At 36.2% G+C, this 19,902-nt stretch overlaps 1 protein-coding gene across 5 annotated transcripts in view; it reads left to right on the forward strand.

The window, feature by feature from the left end:
* The window catches only part of LOC120311526 (sine oculis binding protein homolog), a 159,123-nt gene that overhangs the window by 122,781 nt on the left and 16,440 nt on the right, over nt 1-19,902 (forward strand). For all 5 annotated transcript variants that reach the window (XR_005557643.1, XM_039351121.1, XM_039351123.1 and 2 more), the window contains one exon: nt 17,664-19,618. Coding sequence is in view for 4 of the 5 variants with exons in the window: in XM_039351121.1 (XP_039207055.1) it covers nt 17,664-19,616 (1,953 nt within the window). In the remaining variant the exon portion in view is untranslated. The remainder of the gene's footprint in view (nt 1-17,663; nt 19,619-19,902) is intronic.

Consider the following 19,902-nt stretch of genomic DNA (forward strand, 5'->3'; position numbering starts at 1 on the left):
GCTAGCTGGCATAAACAGAGGAATTATCCTAGGAGTTGGATAAAAAGCATATTGGTTTATACATGAGCTATCAACAGAATCCCAGGTATTTTTTCCTCAGAGATAAGCAACTTCAGATGTTGTTGAACTATGATTTACTATCTCATCTAGCATAGTCAGTTAAGTTCACATTGCTATCATACTTGCTTCCAGTAAATACAAATATAGTTGGTTTCTGTAGCATCTCCTGATCAAGAATATGTCTGGGGTCCCCAACCCTCGGGCTGTGGACCTGGTACCGGGCCGTGGCATACCAGCAACCGGTCCGCACAAACAAGCAAAGCCCCATCTGCGAGATGCAGGTAGCACACAAAACCATGGACCCTCTGGTCCATAGAAAAACCTCACTCCATAGAACCGGTCCCTGTGCCCAAAAGGTTGGGGACCTCTGAGTTAGATGATCTCTAAGATGTTTGCAGTAAACTCATAAGAGACTGTTTACCTCTCCTCTTAGAACTTGCAATTCTGCCACTGATTTTCCTTTGGAGGCATGTCTTCTGCTAGGTCAGCTTTGCCTTCTTTTTAAATCTGGACTGGTTGCTAGAAACTTTTTGTGAGGGATTTTTTTTTAAAAAAAAAAGAACAGCCTTACCTGTTGGAGCATCTTCCTTTCTATTAAACAATCAAATGAAGTAAACACAATTTCGACTGCTATTGATCCTTGAGTTATTTTGTCAGGTGAATTATTTTTTCAGTTGCTCTCATTTATATTAAATTAGATGTCCATAGATGGTAACATCCTATGAGATTCTGGTGACTCCTCATAAGATACTGACTATACTAAAGAATCTCTGCCCAAGACATGTATTTTTTACATTTGTTGTTGTTGTTATTTGCTTCATTTCTCATTTTATTCCATAGTAGGCATTGTCAACTGTGAACTCAGATTCATGATATCAAGGAAGATGCGATCTTTGCCTCTTCTCCTCCATTTCTGCTATCTGAAGCCAACTTGATACCCCTGTATAAACATCAGCATTATAGAATGTGTGGAACATTCTTCCAAAAACTGATTTAGTGTCGAAAGAAAATGTTTTGAGATGTGCAGAGAATATAAATCACACATGACAACTTTTACTGGGCCATATTTTATATTGGTGTCAAAAAACAACAAGACAATTTTGAATCAACGTTATATAAGGCAAGATCAAGCTGCAACTGTCTGACTTTGATTAACTGCTCCTCAGTTTATCTCCTATGACAGAGCAGGTCTTGTCAGTCTCCCCATATTTTCAGCCCTTTTACAACTGAAAATGACCATCCGGAGAATATGTCCTTATTGTAAGGGAGAAAATGTAGTGAGACAGAGACAATTTACCTAGATCACTACTTAGGGATAAGGAAGGCAGCAAATTGATGTTCTTGTTTTTTTTCCTTCCCTTTTCTCTGTATTTCCATTTATTGGATGTACTAGACATATTGCAATTATATCTTTCCAGAAAGGATATTCCTTCATCTCTCTTTCCCCCCCCCCAATACTCTGCTTCTTGGCCTTCTGAAAAAGATAATTCCAAAACAATGGCTTTATAGAGACTATAGTTTATTGCTTTCAAATAATACAATGATTCATAAAAAATTACACTTTGAAGCTGATTTGCAGAGATGGCATTGGGGGTGGCTCTGTCTACACAATCTGTCAGCTTATCAGACTGAGCCTGTTTTATGAGTTTCTAATATATTCCTGCCTTGTATTAGTTCTTGCACACATCAGGTGCTTCCAGATGGAGGATTTCTGACTACAGTTGAAAAAGCACCGTGCAGCTATTTTTTTCCCTTCTGGAAAGAAAAATGACCAAAAAAGAACCGTAAATCAAGAAAATGGTGAAAAAGAGCAAAGTTCTCATAAATTCTGTAAGCGAGTCTGGCTGACTGTACAATAAACAGTATTTGAGAAGGACCCAGAAACAGCCTCTTGACAGCCCTTCAGCAAGATCAAGAAACAAAAGTAGCAAAAGTTTCAGGAATACCTTTTATTGTTGTAGAGTAAATTATGGAATCTTAATTCTTAAAGTCTGCCAGACTTTCTCTCTACTCTGTCTTATACCAAACAACACCGAGGTGGAGTTTGAATCTTTCCTGCTTCCTTTTTTTCTCAGCTTGGCTAACCCAAGGCCAAGTCTGCACACTTTCCTTCTATACAGCCATCCCTCTTTCATAAAGATCTCATGGTCACAGAGCCATTGTTTAGTTTACTGATTAAGACAAGAATGCATTTACAATGCTATTTTCAACAGTGTCATCCTTACCCACTCACTCCTTTATTGACGAATTTTAATTTCTCAGAGTAGTAGAGATTCAGACAGGAGGGAGACCTGCATCCCCCTCTTCTAGTTCGCTTGCTTAAAATTGATGCTTTCCCTCTTTCCAGAATTCAGCAGCAGCAGAAGTGGATCAGGTGTTCCATTTTGGAAAATGAATAATGGGGATATCTATGTGTTGTGTGACCTCTAATCTTGCACCCAATCTTCTCCAAATTAGAACTGAGCCTGCCCCAATAAAAGTAATCATTCTGAGAGATGTGCCACAACAAGATGAGATCATTTCCCTCCATCCACTGCTGATCATATGACTAATTCAGGTTTCAACAATTATGAGTTATAGTAGCTGCCTTTGAGCAAAGAAAGGGAGTTGAGAAAAATATAGTTTTTCCTTCCTTACCACATATATGCAGTTTGAGATCATCAGTCATATTAAAGCATGCTTGCTTTAGTTTATTGGAGAAATTACAGTATCTGCTGTCCACAAGATGGAGGCTGATGTCACTGGAAGGGATTTGGTCTACAGCACGGGTGTCACGTGACGTGTCACGATGTAGCGTGACTTTTTTTGCATTGCTGGAGCTGGGGTGGCTGCGGCCTCCGTATGATGCAACCTGCCTGCGGGCCGGCAGTTTGATACCCCTGGTCCACAGTGTCTAAAGTAGGAATCTCTTGCTTTAATTTCAATCACTATTCTTATATCCCTAAGTGGATTCTTACAACTGGGATGCAATATCTTAAGTGCTACAGAGTACCTGTGATTTATTGAAAAAGGAACAATACTGCACAGTAGGTGGTTTATAAGTCATCATTTCAAAATCACGGAGGTTGGCATAGTACAATATGCTAAGCCAAAATTAAGCAACTTAAATGATGGGTTACTACAGGTGTGTTGGTTAATTCCTGCAACTTAAATGCCACTCCATTTTTAGAGACTCGGTGACTTCCAGTATTAATATTATATATGTATTAGAACTTATATCAAACGTATCTATTGAAAAGCCATTTTGAAAGAAAGAGCACAACTCACCAAAACCCCATTATTATGTTAGCTTCTTGCTAAATTTGCTATATATGCTAGTTGATTGTGATAACATGGAGAAATGCTTATTCAAAGTATTTCTATCGATGCATAATATGTACAGAATATAGAGCAAAAGAGCAAACTATCAGGAAGTGGTAGCTACAAAACAATGACATTCTGGCAGAACTTGCCGATGGATACTGTTAGCTTTCTTTTTTTAATATTTATTGCTGTTTCTTGGCATACATCCCCCATCTCTTCTTTCCCTCTGGTTTTCCACTCCACATGGCAAACCTGAGCAGAACAGATGTCCTTTTTGACATTTCCATGTATTACATTCCCAAGTGTATATGGTGTTTATATGTTCAAATGTGAGAGAATTAAAATAGCAAAGGAATGTGAAAGAAACTAAGTGTACTTTATACTCTAAAAGATGCTGAAAGGTTGGTATTTACTTATCAAAACATATCAAATCAAAATTCTGTCAAATTATCATCAAGGGCTGAGGCCAAAAACAAGAGTGAGAAAGGGAGAAGTGTAAGATCAGAAGAAGGGTTCAGATATTGGCAGGAAACTACAGCAGAAAAGGTAGTCCCACTTTATTCTGCCTTGGCTAAGCCTACTTTGGATCAGCATGTCTAAAAAAGACATTAACAAATAGGAGCAAGTTTAGAAGAGACTACTAAGATGCTGGAAAAAAAAACTATGAGAATCAATAAATGTGACATATTTAGCATGCAAAAGAAAAGATTGGGGAAAATTATGACAACAGTCTTCCAATATCTAAGGAGTTATCCTATAGAGAAAGGAATAGAGTTATTTTCTGTTACTCTGGAGGTAGGACAAGAACAAATAGGTTACAAATTAAAGAGAAATAAATTCAGGATAGATACTGTAAGAGCTGTCAATTAGTGAAATAGCTACCCTGTGAAGCTGAAAACTGAACTAAATACTCAACACTCAAGTCTAATTAAGGTCTGTTTTTATATATAAGTCAGATATTGTAGATGCCGAACTTTTCTTGGGTAACTCAAAGATAATTTTTTTATTCTGTTCATTTACATAAAAATACAAATATAAAAATGTTTTACATAAAACAAGTAAAAATAGTTCATTTTTTTTTTCCTGTATCCTACTAAAGAACCACAAGATTACACTCTGATTTTGTTGATTCTGCCAATTCAGGAGAAATAAATTCTGCTGAGGCCTTACTTGCTGAATAGCTTAGATATTTTATAAGTAAAGTAGAATGTTAAATATCTATTTAACAGGTATCCAAATGCTTAATATGCATAAACAATCTAATTCTATAAAGATTTATCTGGAGTCTTATTGTATCTTTATACAAGAAGAGTTATATCTGTGTTAGTCAGTGTATGCCACAATATGACACATTTAATAAAGTAAAAATATTAGTATGTAATTTAAATTTGACAAACCTCAATAAGTTAAACGTCTTCTTGGGTTCTTCTTCTCATTGTCATTCTGTCTCATTCAGATTACAGATTGTGATGTATAGCGCATGACCTTTGTACAAACAAATTTAAGATGCTCAGTAGTCTCAAGAAGTATTCAGAGCACTAACACCTTAATTTCACATACTATTAGGTGTTAAAGAAGCTAAATCCTTCTTCATCATCTTCTATTAAATGTGCAAACGAAATATAACAAGATGAGTACTTTAGTAGACCTATTAGGAAATGTTTTGCAATAATTTGCCTTAGTGACTTTAAGGATGCTGCTTTACAGGTCATGAGTATAAAAGTGCCATCCCTGAACACATGGTATAATACATAGCTGAACGATAATCAGATACAATTACAGCATCTATATTGATGTCTATAAAGACACAAATGTGCATTTTCCATATTCACACACTATAAACCTGTCAGATGATTACTTAAGATTGAATCCAACTGTTACCGTATGGAATCATTAAGAGTTACTAAAAACAATAAATTTCAAATATGATGCAATCATTTGTGCACGCACAAAAAACAATAATGGTACAATGAGTTACAAAGATAATAAACAACAACTAACAAAGGTTTTATTATTATGTTTATATTTATGCACTATTTTAGTCCAGAGTGATTTATTTAGATTGGAAATATTATAGCAGAAATATCTCAAACCTCTTTTTAATAAATTACAATGAATTAAAATATATTATATATTAATATTAACAATGTTATGTAGTTAAGTGAATGCAACCTGTAGAGAATAGCTGAAGATATGAGACAGTAAAACGCCTTGTGTTATCCAGACTATGGGAAAAGTGAGATTTTAGCTGATTTTCTTTGCTCATAAATCTCATATTTCCCATTATTTCCATGGTTTCACTCACATTAAAACAATTACATTTACCTCTTTTCTAACTTTCAGAACACATGGTTGATCTTCAGAGTCTTTTCCTATTTGATGTTCTTCGAAGTATAGACCACAGTTAATAAACCAGAGTTGGAAGGGGCCACTGAAGCTAACTTTCTGCTTAGTAGGAATCCAGGCTAAAACATTACAGATAGATGGTGCCCAATCTCTGCTTGAGCATATTACGTGACAGAGCATTCAAAAGCTTTCTTGTTGATTCATTTACTATACAATGTATAGATTACTTTCCCCAAGTGAAATCCATTGTTCTGTGCCCTATCCTCTAAGGCAGGGTTGTCAAACTCACAACGTATCACAACTTTTTTGCCACTGGCAGCAATGGGATGGGTGCAGTTTCACTATGATGCATCGGGCTATGGGCCAGCAGTTTGACACCCCTGCTCTAAGGTGATAGAGAATAGCTTTTTTTCTATGAGATATTCTTTCAGTTTCTCAAAGAGTGCCATCATATCCCCCTTCAGTCTTTACAGCTAAACCTCCCCAGATCTTTTAATCTTTCATTAAAGGATTTACAACATCTTCTAATCTTTTAGTTATTTTTGTTGGCTTTTTCAATTTGTTCCAGTTTATCTGAATCTTCCTTAAGGAACAGAGGTGGGGCTTCATCAATGCAAAATAAAATGGAATTATTCCTGTGGTGCAACCTTAAATTGTAGCTGTTCTTAGTTGGTAAACAACCACTGTTGATCATTTTTACACTTTTATTGCCAAGCCACTTCCTTATCTCTTACTGATTTGCATTTTTCTCTGGTAAATTTCATTTTGTTAATCTCAGCCTCATTACTCTAGTTTATTGATATCATTATGATTTTTATTTCTGTGTTTTAAAGTACTTTGTGTCATTTGTACATTTCTCATATCATCCAACTCATTAATAAAAGCATTGAAGTGTAGGGGATCCAAGACAGAATCAGCTAATAGCCCACTCAGTATTTCACTCTAGTTTGATGAGGAAACTGGGAAACACTGCCTGGACTTGATTTCCAAGGAAACTTGTATCCATTTAATTGTTATTCCACCCAGCCTGACCTTATATATTAGTTGTGTAATGTTCTCATAATAAGAGAGGTCTCTCCTATTCCCTTCAAATTTGGGATAAGATTATCTTGCAAGTGTTGTTCTTACAAATCCATGCTGAACTGTGATGAGTGGTATATAAGTGATGGTTGAGTGAAAATGTTAAGATCTATCTAGAATAGGGGTGTCAAACTGCTGGAGGCTGGATGCGTCATGCCGAAACCGCGCCCACCCCATAGCCAGCAATGTAAAAAAGTCACGATACGTCGCGACATGTCACATGACGTTGCGTGTTTGACACCCCTGGTCTAGAATTTTTTGAGATGTCATTAGATTGTCAAACAGATTAATCTGTAGTTGTCTGGACCCTTTCTTTACTAAATTTCTGAATTTAGGGTTATACAATGACAAAGGTTCAGTCAGACCATTATCAAGGTGCAGTTTATCTGGTTGGGGGTATAATCTTATTCAGAGTAAATACGCATTCCCTGACCATGTTTCTCAAATTTCTATTGTCTGCCTTCATCCTGCTCTTCATAGTTATGTGAAATACATATAATATTGTTGAAGAAGACATTCAAAAAAGGAGTCCAATAGTTTTGACATTTATTTTGTTACCGGATTGCATTTTATCCTCTTCACTGATCATCTGCTATATTGATCCTTTTCATTACTGGCATTTTCACATCTCAGGAAAGCTCTTTTGTTAGGGATTTGCAGCTTTTGGGATGTAAAGTGGAAAAATATACCCAATAAGGGATGATGGTGCCTCCTTAAACAAGCCATGACTTTTTCTGAGTTCCCATAACACGGATATTTTGTGATATCCCTTTTCATCTGAATAATACAATTTCATTCATATCTACTAAAAGAAATATTTTCCTAGGAATAATTATCCCCCAGTATTTAATAGTAATAATCTGGAGAATAAATTTATTATTTTATTTTATTTGTCATATTCTAAATTCTTAAGTACCCAGGATAGTTACCATATTACTGTATCTACCTAGTGGCTGTCAGTAGTAATTTAAAAGACTCAAAATTTTTGCATATTTCAGATAACAAGAACTTTCCACTATATGTACACCTTTATTAAACATAAAGTGCAGGAGTGCTAAGCATCTTCTGTGCTTCAAGTTCTTTGCTGTCAGTTTATCCATTGAACTTGCTCCTTAGTTCTCCTGTTTACATGGATTTTTTTCCCTATTAACTCCTATTGTAACACCTCTGTTGTTTGACTTAATAAAGCTGCATCCTTTCTTACTAAGATTTCTCTACTGTCTATTCCAGACATGTCAAACACAAGGCCTGGGGGCCGGATGCGGCCCGCGAAGTGGTTTCATGAGGCCTGCAAAGTCATCCTGGAAACAGTGAGGGAATGGCCCCCGCTGCCTTGGCCCTGGCCCAGGCCAGCTGGGAGCCAATGTACAATTTTGTGGTGGCCATCTTGGCACTTGCCCTGGTGGACCATGCCTTGGCACTTGCCCCGGTCTCACCCCCTTTTGCCAGAGACCCTCAGATCTGTCCCACTCCTGTCCAGGCCACCATAGGCACCCTTGACGCAAATGATGTAGAACTGGTCACGCCACCCAGTAGGCCACACCCACTCCATCCATGCCCACCCAGTAGGCTGAACCCACTGGCCATACACACCCGCCCCCCCCCAGGGCAACCGCAATGCTGATGCGGCCCTCAGTGAAATTGAGTTTGACACCCCTGGTCTACTCTAACCCTGATCTTTTTTCAAGCACTACTTCAAGACTATATTAATTGCAAACATCTGTCAGGCCATTTTTAGGTAGAAATACAAACATGAGGCAGGGATTGCTGGTCAGTTATTATAAGGTCTGTACATCTTCACTTCTGTTTTTTTTTATTGAAAATTTTTAAATTTTACAAAACAATACAGTTCCCTTCCCCGAGCCCCCCCAACCCTCCCATGCCCTCCCCCGACCTTCCCAGAGCTGAATATAGGCTTAATTAATATTTTTTCAAAAAGTCTTAAAACAAATATAAACCATAAACAAATCTAAATACATTAATTAAACAAATTGTAAACTAGTTAACAATAATATATGTATAAAAAAACAAAAATACAAGAAAATACAAGAAAATAGGAAGAAAGAAAAAGGAAAAAGTCTATAAAATATCTTAAATTTTAAGTATAAGTTATTGAAAAGCTAAATAATATTTTTTATATCCAACTTATATTGTATAAAGTCTATCCATTTTTTCCATACCAAAAAATACTTCTCTTGCGATTGGTCTTTCAAGAAAGCCGAAATCTTTGCCATTTCCACCAAATAAGAAACTTTAAAAAAACCACTCTTGCAAGGTAGGCAAAGATTCCTTCTTCCAACATTGCCCTACTAACAACCTTGCCGCTGTGATTAAATTTAACATCAATATAGTCTCTTTAGTATCACAATCAGAAACAATACCTAACAAAAACAGTTGTGGGGTAAATTTTACCCTTCTTCTAAAAATTCTTTGAATATTCCACCATATCTTAATCCAAAAAGCTTTTACGTTTTTGCATGACCACCAGATATGATAATAAGTAGCATCCAAACATCCACATCTCCAACATTTAGGCTGTAAGTCAGGATACATACGAGACATTTTTTGTGGATCAAGGTGCCATCTATAAAACATTTTGTAAAAATTTTCCCTTAAATTTTGGGCTTGTGTAAATTTAACATTCCTCACCCAAATAATTTCCCAGGTATCTAATAGAACCGGTTCATCAAAATTTTGTGCCCATTTAACCATACATTCTTTAACTAATTCTACTTCTGAATCCAATTCTACTAACACCCCATAAATTCTCTTAATATGGATTCGTCTTTGATCTTTTTTTTGTTTTAATAAATTCTCATCTTCTCTAAGCAAACCCACATTACGATCTATCTTCCACCTCTCCACTATTTGTCTATAATAAAACCATGAATAAATAATATTTTCTTGTATTAAATCTTCCAAAGATTTTAATTGCCAATTTTTACCATCCCATCTAAGTAATTGTGCATAAAAAACGCTATCCATCTTAACTCCTCTCCTTATCCCTTCTATCGCATGCCCCGGTATAGCCCATAGTGGAATTTTAAAATCACTTCTATAATATTTCCTCCAAACCTGAAGTAAAGAAATCCTTATAATGTGAGATTTAAAGACCCTATCAACCTTTTTATTAAAAATTAAATAGGCATGCCATTCAAAAAGTAAATCCCAACCCTCTAAGAGGAGTATTTCTACATTTGTTAAATTAACCTAATCACTTATTAATGTTAAAACCACAGCATCATAATACAATTTCAAATTCGGTACCTTGAGTCCACCTCTCTCACGAATATCCTGTATAATTTTAAGTTTTACTCTTGGTTTTTTCCCTGCCCAGATAATTTTGTTAATACCTTTCTGCCATTCATTTAAATTAACCTCATTCTTTAAAATAGGTATCATTTGAAATAAAAAAAGAAACTTTGGCAAAACATTCATTTTAATCAACGCAATTCTTCCCAAAAGAGATAATTGCAACTTCTCCCAATTTTCCAAATCTCTTTGTATATTGACCCACAGCCTTTCATAGTTATTTTTGTACAATTTTGCATTAGAAACAGATAAAATAACCCCCAGATATTTTACCTTATTGACAACCTCAAAATCTGTCAACTTAACCAAAGTCTGCTTATCCAGATTAGTCATATTTTTAGGCAATATTTTAGTCTTATTGTTATTAATTTTAAAACCCGAAACCTGCCCATACTGATGTATCAATTGTAATAACTCTATTACAGAATAAGTAGGTTGAGATAAGGTAACTTCACTTCTGTTTTTTAAGATAACAGTAGAAAGGCTTTTTCCCCCCTGGTTCCTTCATTAAGATCCCAGAAGCACATTAACAATATAGAACGAAAAATTAGATTTCTTGCTAAATTCCACCGTCAAACATCTTTGAGCTGATTCTGAAAACTTACTCAGTTTTAGAAATCTCAATTTCCCAGTATGGCTCTGGTGTTACCTATGTTCACTGGAAATATGAGAGTTGTAATCCAATATATTTGGACATAGCCTGGTGGGAGAAAGTTGCTGTTATACAAATATCTGATCCATTGAGATGAAAGAAATGTACGGTAATATTAATCTTCTTCACTCACATATTAATCACAGCGTACTAAATACAGTACATTCTCCAATTAGATAAAAATGAGAATATGGAGGCTAATGCCAATAAATCAGTTTCTGACAACATCCCTGATAAACTAAATATCTAATAATTATCCCATTGATTTTACTTAACATTATGAAGTCACACATAGCTAGTTTTCTTTCTCTGTCTTTCTTTCTCTTTCTCATATTATACCAGAGATTCACATTTATTCACGCAGAATAAAAATTACTAGAGTAGAAATAATGTCACTTAAGAATTAATGGATCAGATCTGTCTTACAGATTTATCATTTCATATGAGGTCAATGAATTTATGGTACAAATGGCTATATCCCCAAGGTAATAAAATGGAGCAAAATTATTCATTTTACTTCTGACTAATATTATGCTCAGAGTAATTACAGATTTCTCCTATGAGCTCATTCTGATTCCTTAAGTTGTGACAGATTGAACATATATCTTTCGGTTCAATAAAACAACATTTTGCTATCTATAAAATATACAGCATGTGATCTATTTTAAGAAGTAAAATTTATTTGCACGCTGAATAAATTCTGCTGGTTAAAATTCTACCACATTCCATCCCAAATTAAGACTAAAATCTTAGGACTTGTTTTTCCTTTAGTGTTTTAAAAAAACACTGTGTGGCCATTTTTTCTTATATTATATTATATTATATTATATCTTATATTACATTATATTATTTCATTACAATTTTAACAGGGCATTTAACATCCATTTTCCTATTTATTTGAAATAAATAGAGATTTACTTCTCTGTAAACATATATCAGGGCTGCCACAAAGAAGAGGGAGTCAAGCTATTTTCCAAAGCACCTGAAGGCAGGACAAGAAGCAACGGGTGGAAACTAGTCAAGGAGAGAAGCAACCTAGAACTAAGGAGAAACTTCCTGACAGTGAGAACAATTAATCAGTGGAACAGCTTGCCTCCAGAAGCAGTAAATGCTCCAACACTGGAAGTTTTTAAGAAGAGACTGGACAGCCATTTGTCCGAAATGGTATAGGGTTTCCTGCCTGAGCAGGGGGTTGGATTAGATGACTTCCAAGGTCCCTTCCAACTTTACTACTACTACTACTACCACTACTACCACTACTACTACTACTACTACTACTACTACTATTATTCTGCTATGTATTCTAAAGGAAACACTCTATTTAATTCTAGCAAATGATTAGTTGAATAATTTAACTAATTCATTCTACAAGTTTTGTTAACAGGATACCCTTGAGATTAGTTGTTGTAAAATCAAATTAATATTATTAAATTATGTTTTATCAAAAGTGAAATACTCATTCAGAGGAACAGGGTGATAAGATGAGCTGTAGCTAAGTCGCTTGCCATGTACCAGTCCGCCTCCTTCTCCTCCTCCTCCTCCTCCTCCTCCTCCTCCTCCTCCTCCTCCTCTTCCCTACCACTATTATATGTAGGTAATCTGAATTAGATTCACAGTCTAAGACTGGTGGAAATTTAATAATTCAAGTCCTAACTAAGAATTATTAAGGTGGTGTCTAAGAATATTGGCAGTTCCAAGAAGGATGGTTTTTTAATGTTTTTTTTATTTTTATTTTTTAATTATTTTTTTGTAAAATTAGGTTGTTCAGATCTGATAAATTCAGTATTTCCAGATATCAAGGAACTCCTTTAGGTATCACTCTAAGGATTCCAGTCATGATTGATATAACAACAGGTTTCTTTTTTATAAGCATTCAACAAATCCTCATATTTTGTAATTTTTTCAATTGTTTTTCCTTATTAGTTAGTTCCTTATTGTTTTTCCTTATTACTGTTAGTCGCACAGTCAGCCAGATGTTCAGACTGGATTTGACATTTTTGTCTGCCTATCAATTCCTTCCTAAGATCCTGGGGTAGGTAAACATCTGGATGTTTAATGGTGTTAGAGGTATTGTTGCAGGATATAAGCTGTTCTAAGTAAATCTGCCTTTTGCAACTGACTGATGGTGAATTTGTCATTATTATTATTATATACATAATAATATGACATCATAGCTGCAGTTCACTAGCTGATATTTGCCTTCATATGCATCAAGTTCTTCTCAGAACTTAGGATGTCATAATGTATCAGCATGGTATATGTGTGGATCCAAGCAGTCTGGCCTTTTCTAACTGACAGATGGAAATTTTGTCAATACACAGATTTGCCATCCAAGAGTTTTTGGTATGATACCCAGTGTGCTGATAATCACTGGGACCACCATGGCTGGTTTATGCCATAAACTTTCACCTTCGATTTTCAGATCTTGATACCTTGTGATCTTCTCCAATTCTTTTGGTATTGCCACATTAATTATCCACAGTTTCTTCTTTTCAACCATAGTTAAATCTGGTGTATTATGTGCCAAATGTTATCAGTTTGTATTAAAAAAATCCCATCATATTTTAGCTTGTTCGTTTTCGATTACTTTTTCAACTCTATGTTCCACCAATATTTCATTACTGGCACATGATACTTTTTACAGATGTTCCAGTGAATTATTTTGGCAAATGTGTAATGTCATTGTTTATCATCAGTTTGTGCAATCTTGTTACACGAGCTGCATCTATGAACTACAGTACTGTTTCTTCTGCTTCTTTCCACAATCTGCACTTTGTATCATCTGATGGTTTTTCAATTTTGGCTCCATTACTATGGTTGATCACAACTCAGCGAGATATTTAGATTTGATTTCATATTTTTATCCATCTATCAAGTCCTTCCCTAGGACCTGGAATAGGCAGATGTTGTTTGAAGATGTTAAAAGGTATCATTGCAAGATGTAACCTGTCCCAAGTAAAGCTGCCTTTTGCATTTGTCTGAGAATAATTTTATTAATGCTGATAGTGTTCAAGTGGTGATCCAGATATTTTGGGACTGCATCCAAGGCGCCTATTATTATTGCAACTATTTTTGAAGGTTTTATATTTTTGCCATAATCATTCTCTTTGTAGGTCTTTGTATTTTTTTATCCAGTTTTATCTCCAAGTATTGCAACATCCACTATTCAGATTGTTTTGTTTCTCTTATCAAAAATTGTTCAGTCTGGAGTGTTATGTGGCAGGTGCTTTCTGTTTGAATTCTAAAATCCCAGAGCACTTTAGCTTCTTCATTTTTATAGACTTTGTCTATTTTGTGGTCCAGTTCTTCCTTGCAGGCAAATGGTATTTCTTGCAAATATTCCAATGTACCATTGTTGCTATTTTGTCATGCCATTGCTTGTAGTCAGTCTGTGTGATCTTCTTGCAGTAGCTAGCTATGCAATTCACTATTTCTTTAACTTCTTTGCAGAGGCGGCATTTGCTATCTGTTGCTGTCATCTCAATTCTGGCGTTGTATGTATTTGTTCTGAAGCTTTGGTCTTGTGCAGGCAGAATTAGTCCCTCTGTTTCTTTCTTAATCTTTCCTTCTCTTAGCTATTGCCAGATCTTGTTGTTATCTGCTTCTCCTGCTAGGTTTTGTGTGTTTGCTTATGTGTGTGTGTGTGTGTGTGTGTGTGTGTGTGTGTGTGTGTATTGCACTGGCCATGTAATATTTTGCCTTGCTGTGTCTCTTTTCCATTCTTCTGGCCTTTCTTGTCGACCAGTTTAGTCTCTCCTGTATTCAGTAAGCCTTCATGGTGTACTAGCTTCAGTGCATCTTCTTCGTTGTCCTTCCAATCCTTTTTGTCTTCTTCAACTGTATGGTATAGTTGCAACTTTCCATTCCCACCTATGCTCCTTGGTAAGTAGGGTTTGTCAACATTGCTGTGTGGATAAAGGATATGATTCATTATCATTATTTTTCTAGTCTTCCTATCCAGAGTTTGTTTTGCCTCCACTTGCTTTTTCTACCTTTTAAATCATTTCTTTACAGAAAGTGTAAATGAAAGCATTTTGTGTGTTCTAAACTATTGCCACTCCTTATTTTACATATAAATTAATAAGTTTTAATAGTTCCTAAACTTTCCTTTTCTCCTAGAATCAGTGAGATTTCTGAATACCTCCATCCCCATTAAATAAATGTCCCGCCACTCTCCCTCCCTCTGATCTCTATATATAAAAATATTGGGCAAAAATTTCCAAAAAAAGTTTGCTCTAAAATTGAGTGAAGAGCACTTAGATTTTATGTTAAAGTGTGAGCCTCAGAACAGCAAACCAAGAGGGGCAAATTGACTGGATTCACTGTGAATATGGAAAAATCTTGAGGTGAAATTAACCAAAAAAGCATTGGACTCTCAAAAGTGGCTGGCCAACTGTAAAACTGCTTTAATTGGCAGCCGAAAAAGAATAGGTTTGGGAACACAGTTCTTCAAGCAACAAAACATGGAAAAATAATTGCAAATGTTGTAGTAAACTAATTCACATGAGATTGAGGTCTGAGCCCGTTTGTCTCCTGTAACATCAAGATAATTTAAACTAAGGAGTTACTTGTTCTTGGTGCCACCAATTGCTCAGATGTGTTTTCATACACACTGCAATAAACTGATTCAAAAGAGACACATGCTAGAAAATTGTGATTTGTTACAAGGAGTAAACATCAGTAACCACCCTGGATGAGGAAGTATATGATAAATGCCCATTGAACTAAATTAATTAAAAAAGGCTTGATTCATATGGGTTATTTTCTGGCTTTTATTGAAATGCCAGTGAAATGCTCAACAAATGTGCAAGCTTTAAACAATTTAAGTGTTATCACTGAAAAATCAAGAATTGAATGTGACTAGTCAAATGCCCAGCATATGTTGTTTTCAATTTGTTTATATGGCAAATGATTATTAAATCTACATTATTTACTTTAATACTATCATTTTGTTATGGCATCATTTTGTGTATGTTTAAGATAAGATTTTCCAGTTCTGAATACTGTACAAAAGACAGTGCATTCTTGTACTTTTATTTCAATATAGGTATCATACATATCATGAAAAAAATCTTTGTAATATTATTAGAATGGAATAAATGACAAAAACCGAGACTGTCACTGTGTATAAAATCTGTAAAAAAAAAAAAAAAAAGGCACAGAAAATTCTGACATCTGTTGATCTGTTTATAGCTGTGGAAAGATTATTCATTTTAATTCTTGTTTAAAATGCCATATGAAGGAAAAGGCATTTGTGCAAACAAGAGTCATATTTGCATTGTAGATCATGTCTCTGCCATCTGTGAGAGCTGTTGGTGTTGCAGTATTAATGTGTTAATGAAATCATAATAATTTCTCTGAAGTAATGGATTCCGAAACCTAGAATGTCTAAATTTTTTGAACTTTGGTTTCTAGTGGTTTACAACTGGGAAAACCTTTCACAGCTTAATTAGTTCTGGAACCATAATTTATTTTTTTTAAAAAAAATTGGCAGTATCTTTACCCCACAAAATAGTAGGACAGAAAGTAACTTGTATTTGGTACAGAAAGACTATCATCATAATAAGAGGTTTTGTCTTATTTTTTGAAAATTGGTTATGTCAATTTTTGTCTGCCAAAAGTATATTCAAAAATGACTAGTTGAAAAAGCATGGGCAAACAGCTTGGATAATCTTTGCAGCTTGTTAAAATATCACAGTTTCTGAATACTTGAAATTCATCCAGGTTATATTATTATTTTCTACTTCATAATTAGAACTCAAATTTAATGCTATATGATAATTTTGCTTTTTTGGATATAATGTAATACTATCCCACCGTTGTTATTTATGGCACTTTAGTAATTTAAAATGTCAGGTTGCATTCTTGTACCATAGATGAGTTGTTTTCAGTTTTCAAAACTCATGGGGTCTTTTTCCAAGTGTTCCTTGATCTTATTTTTATAACTAGAGTTCAATTTGTCAGTCAAAATCCACATGACCAATTCAATTGTGCTTATGCATAAATACCATAATCTGAACCAAGGCCTATTATAGTCACTGATCTTAAACTTCTTAATGTTATATTGGACTCTGACTGCTTTATAATAAAATCTCCAAATTTATATGACGTTTCAAAGTACAATTCTATACATGTTTACTCAAAAGTCTCAGTATGCTCGATGAAATTTACTTCCAGCTCATTTTATTTAATACTTTTAATATTTTTGAAGAAGTAGGGTAAGTCCAAACAAAAATCGCATGTGTTATTACATCTATGTTGTAGATGTGGGGAGAAACACTGAGCCTGCAATCCTGCTTGTAGTTAATAAGCATTAAATCCTCTTGAATGGAATAGTTCCCTTAGAACAAACCAATATAGGGTAGTTTTTTTCTTAGTTCATGGCAGAGATAAAATCTGATGTGAGGATTTTCTGATTGACTTTATATTTAGCAGTACTTCAGTCCTACTAAATATACTACCTTATGCTTTAATTTAAGGATTTTTAAAAATCTTTTTACAATCCTGTTCCTTTTCCAGAACATCATTTAGATGTGAATGTAGATATAAACAGACATACTTGCACAGTACTATTATTTTCATTTTTTAAAAGTTTTCAGCACTGTAGGTGACAACTAGATTAAATATTATAAAAGTAAGTTGTGTGAAGGCATGTGTGTCTGTGTATATCTATATATCTATATCTATCTATCTATCTATATCTAGATAGGTAGGTAGGTAAGTAGGTATATACAGATCAACTATATTTTGGTGTCATGGCATGCAAGTTTCATGAAATATATTTTTTCTGAATAATTCAGATGTTTAAAAATCAGTTATCAAAAGTAAAAAAATACTTTTAATGCAAATGACATTATAAAAAAGAAATCTCTTTTTTCTTACCTGTTTTGATTTTGTTACTGTGTTGTAGGTGTGTGACTGGTGTAAGCACATAAGACACACAAAAGAGTATCTGGATTTTGGGGACGGGGAAAGAAGGCTTCAATTCTGCAGTGCAAAATGTCTCAATCAGTACAAAATGGACATTTTCTACAAAGAGACACAGGCCAATCTTCCAGCTGGACTCTGCAGCACATTACATCCTCCAGTAGAAAATAAAGCAGAAGGCACTGGGGTGCAGCTGCTGACTCCAGATTCTTGGAATATATCGCTAGCAGATGCTCGGAGAAAGGCCCCATCCCCAGTGTCTGCAGCTGGCCAAATTCAAGGTCCTGGACCATCCACATCTACCACTGCCTCTCCGTCTGATATTGCCAACTGCTCTGTCACTAAAATCCCAACACCGGTTCCCAAACTCAATGAGAATCCAAATATTCCACCAGTTTCTGTTCAGCCACCTGCTGGTATTGTGCCTCCAATTGGTGTCCCACCTCGAAGTCCACCCATGGTGATGACAAACCGTGGACCAGTTCCCTTGCCCATATTCATGGAACAGCAAATTCTGCAGCAGATTCGTCCACCGTTTATTCGAGGGCCGCCTCATCATGCATCAAATCCAAATAGCCCTCTGTCCAATCCAATGATTCCTGGAATTGGCCCACCACCAGGTGGTCCTAGAAATATGGGACCCACTTCCAGCCCAATGCATAGGCCAATGTTGTCCCCTCATATCCATCCTCCAACAACTCCAACCATGCCTGGAAATCCTCCAGGCTTACTACCCCCTCCACCTCCAGGAGTTCCTTTGCCCAGCCTGCCTTTCCCTCCTGTAAGCATGATGCCAAATGGTCCCATGCCCATGCCACAGATGATGAACTTTGGTTTGCCATCTCTTGCCCCATTAGTGCCACCACCAACCCTCTTAGTGCCATATCCTGTTATCGTTCCACTTCCTGTCCCAATCCCAATCCCAATCCCCATTCCTCACATCAATGATTCCAAGCCCCCAAATGGCTTCTCGAGCAATGGAGAAAGCTTCATTCCAAATACACCCAGTGACACAACAGGGGCTAAGCCAACAAGTAATTCTGTGTCCACCAGGAATTCTAAACAAGGCCCTTCTAAGCCTTCTGATTCCTCACCAAGCTGCTCAGGCCAGTCCTTAAATCAAACGCAAGTGCATCAGCAGCACAGTAAAGGTGAAGTTGTTGATTTGACTGTGAGACCAAGTAGTCCTGTGAACAACAAGTTTGGTTTTCCTACAGTACTACAGGGACCACAGGATGGTGTGATAGACTTAACTGTAGGTCACAGGTCTAGACTACACAATGTTATCCACAGGGCTTTGTACGCTGAAGTCAAAGTTGAACACGAAGCTAGCAGTGTTGTAAATCTGACTTTGGGTAGCTCAGATAAAAAGAACTGCAGTGACTGCAGAAAAAATTGCAGCCCCACTGAAACAAAGACATTACCTGGTGGTGATCCACCTCACTGCGGCTCCCTCCCCGCTGCCTCAGGCACTCCAGAAAATGCTGCAGCTGCAGCCTGCAATGTCATTGTGAATGGCACAAAAGGACCCGAGATTTCTAAGAACTCCGAAACACCCCAAGAGCAAAAAAAGACTCAGCTTCAAACTTGTTTGCTGGAGGAGCTGCCAGTGAGTGAGCTGGAATCCGTTAAGGAGAATAACTGTACGTCAAACTGTCGCCGGGAAGGAGAGTCTGGTAAGAAGACAGGGGAAGAACCTCTGTTTGGGGGAGACAAACAAGACCCCAACCTTAACAATCCGGCTGATGAGGATCATGCATATGCTTTGCGGATGCTACCCAAAGCAGGCTGCGTCATCCAGCCTGTACCCAGACCAGCGGAAAAGACTGCAATTGGACCCTGCATTATTTCAACGCCAAGTCTCAGCACAGGGCCCGAGGATCTAGAGCCACCACTCAAAAGGAGGTGTCTCCGAATTCGAAATCAGAATAAGTAAAGGTTCGTGTAATCCCTAAAGTCTTCTGTGTGGGTAGAATTGATACCGATATGTTCAGGTAGGCTAACGACATAAGGAGGTTGCCGTTTGAGAAACGGGGGAAAAGATTCAAGTTAATCAACTCATTCCCTTAAATTCATTACATGTGTCTTGTGTTTGTCATGCAACATTTTTTGTACTTGTTTTACACACATCAGCAGTGTCTGTTTCTTTATCTCACGGAGTATTCTGTTACAACTCTGGCAAAGAAATGTTAGTGAGATATCTAGGATAACTAAAAAGTCCT

This window comes from Crotalus tigris, unplaced genomic scaffold (assembly GCF_016545835.1).
Source record: "Crotalus tigris isolate CLP2741 ecotype Arizona unplaced genomic scaffold, ASM1654583v1 scf7180000018371.15429387391:27106975, whole genome shotgun sequence".
Classification (NCBI taxonomy): Eukaryota; Metazoa; Chordata; class Lepidosauria; order Squamata; family Viperidae; genus Crotalus; species Crotalus tigris.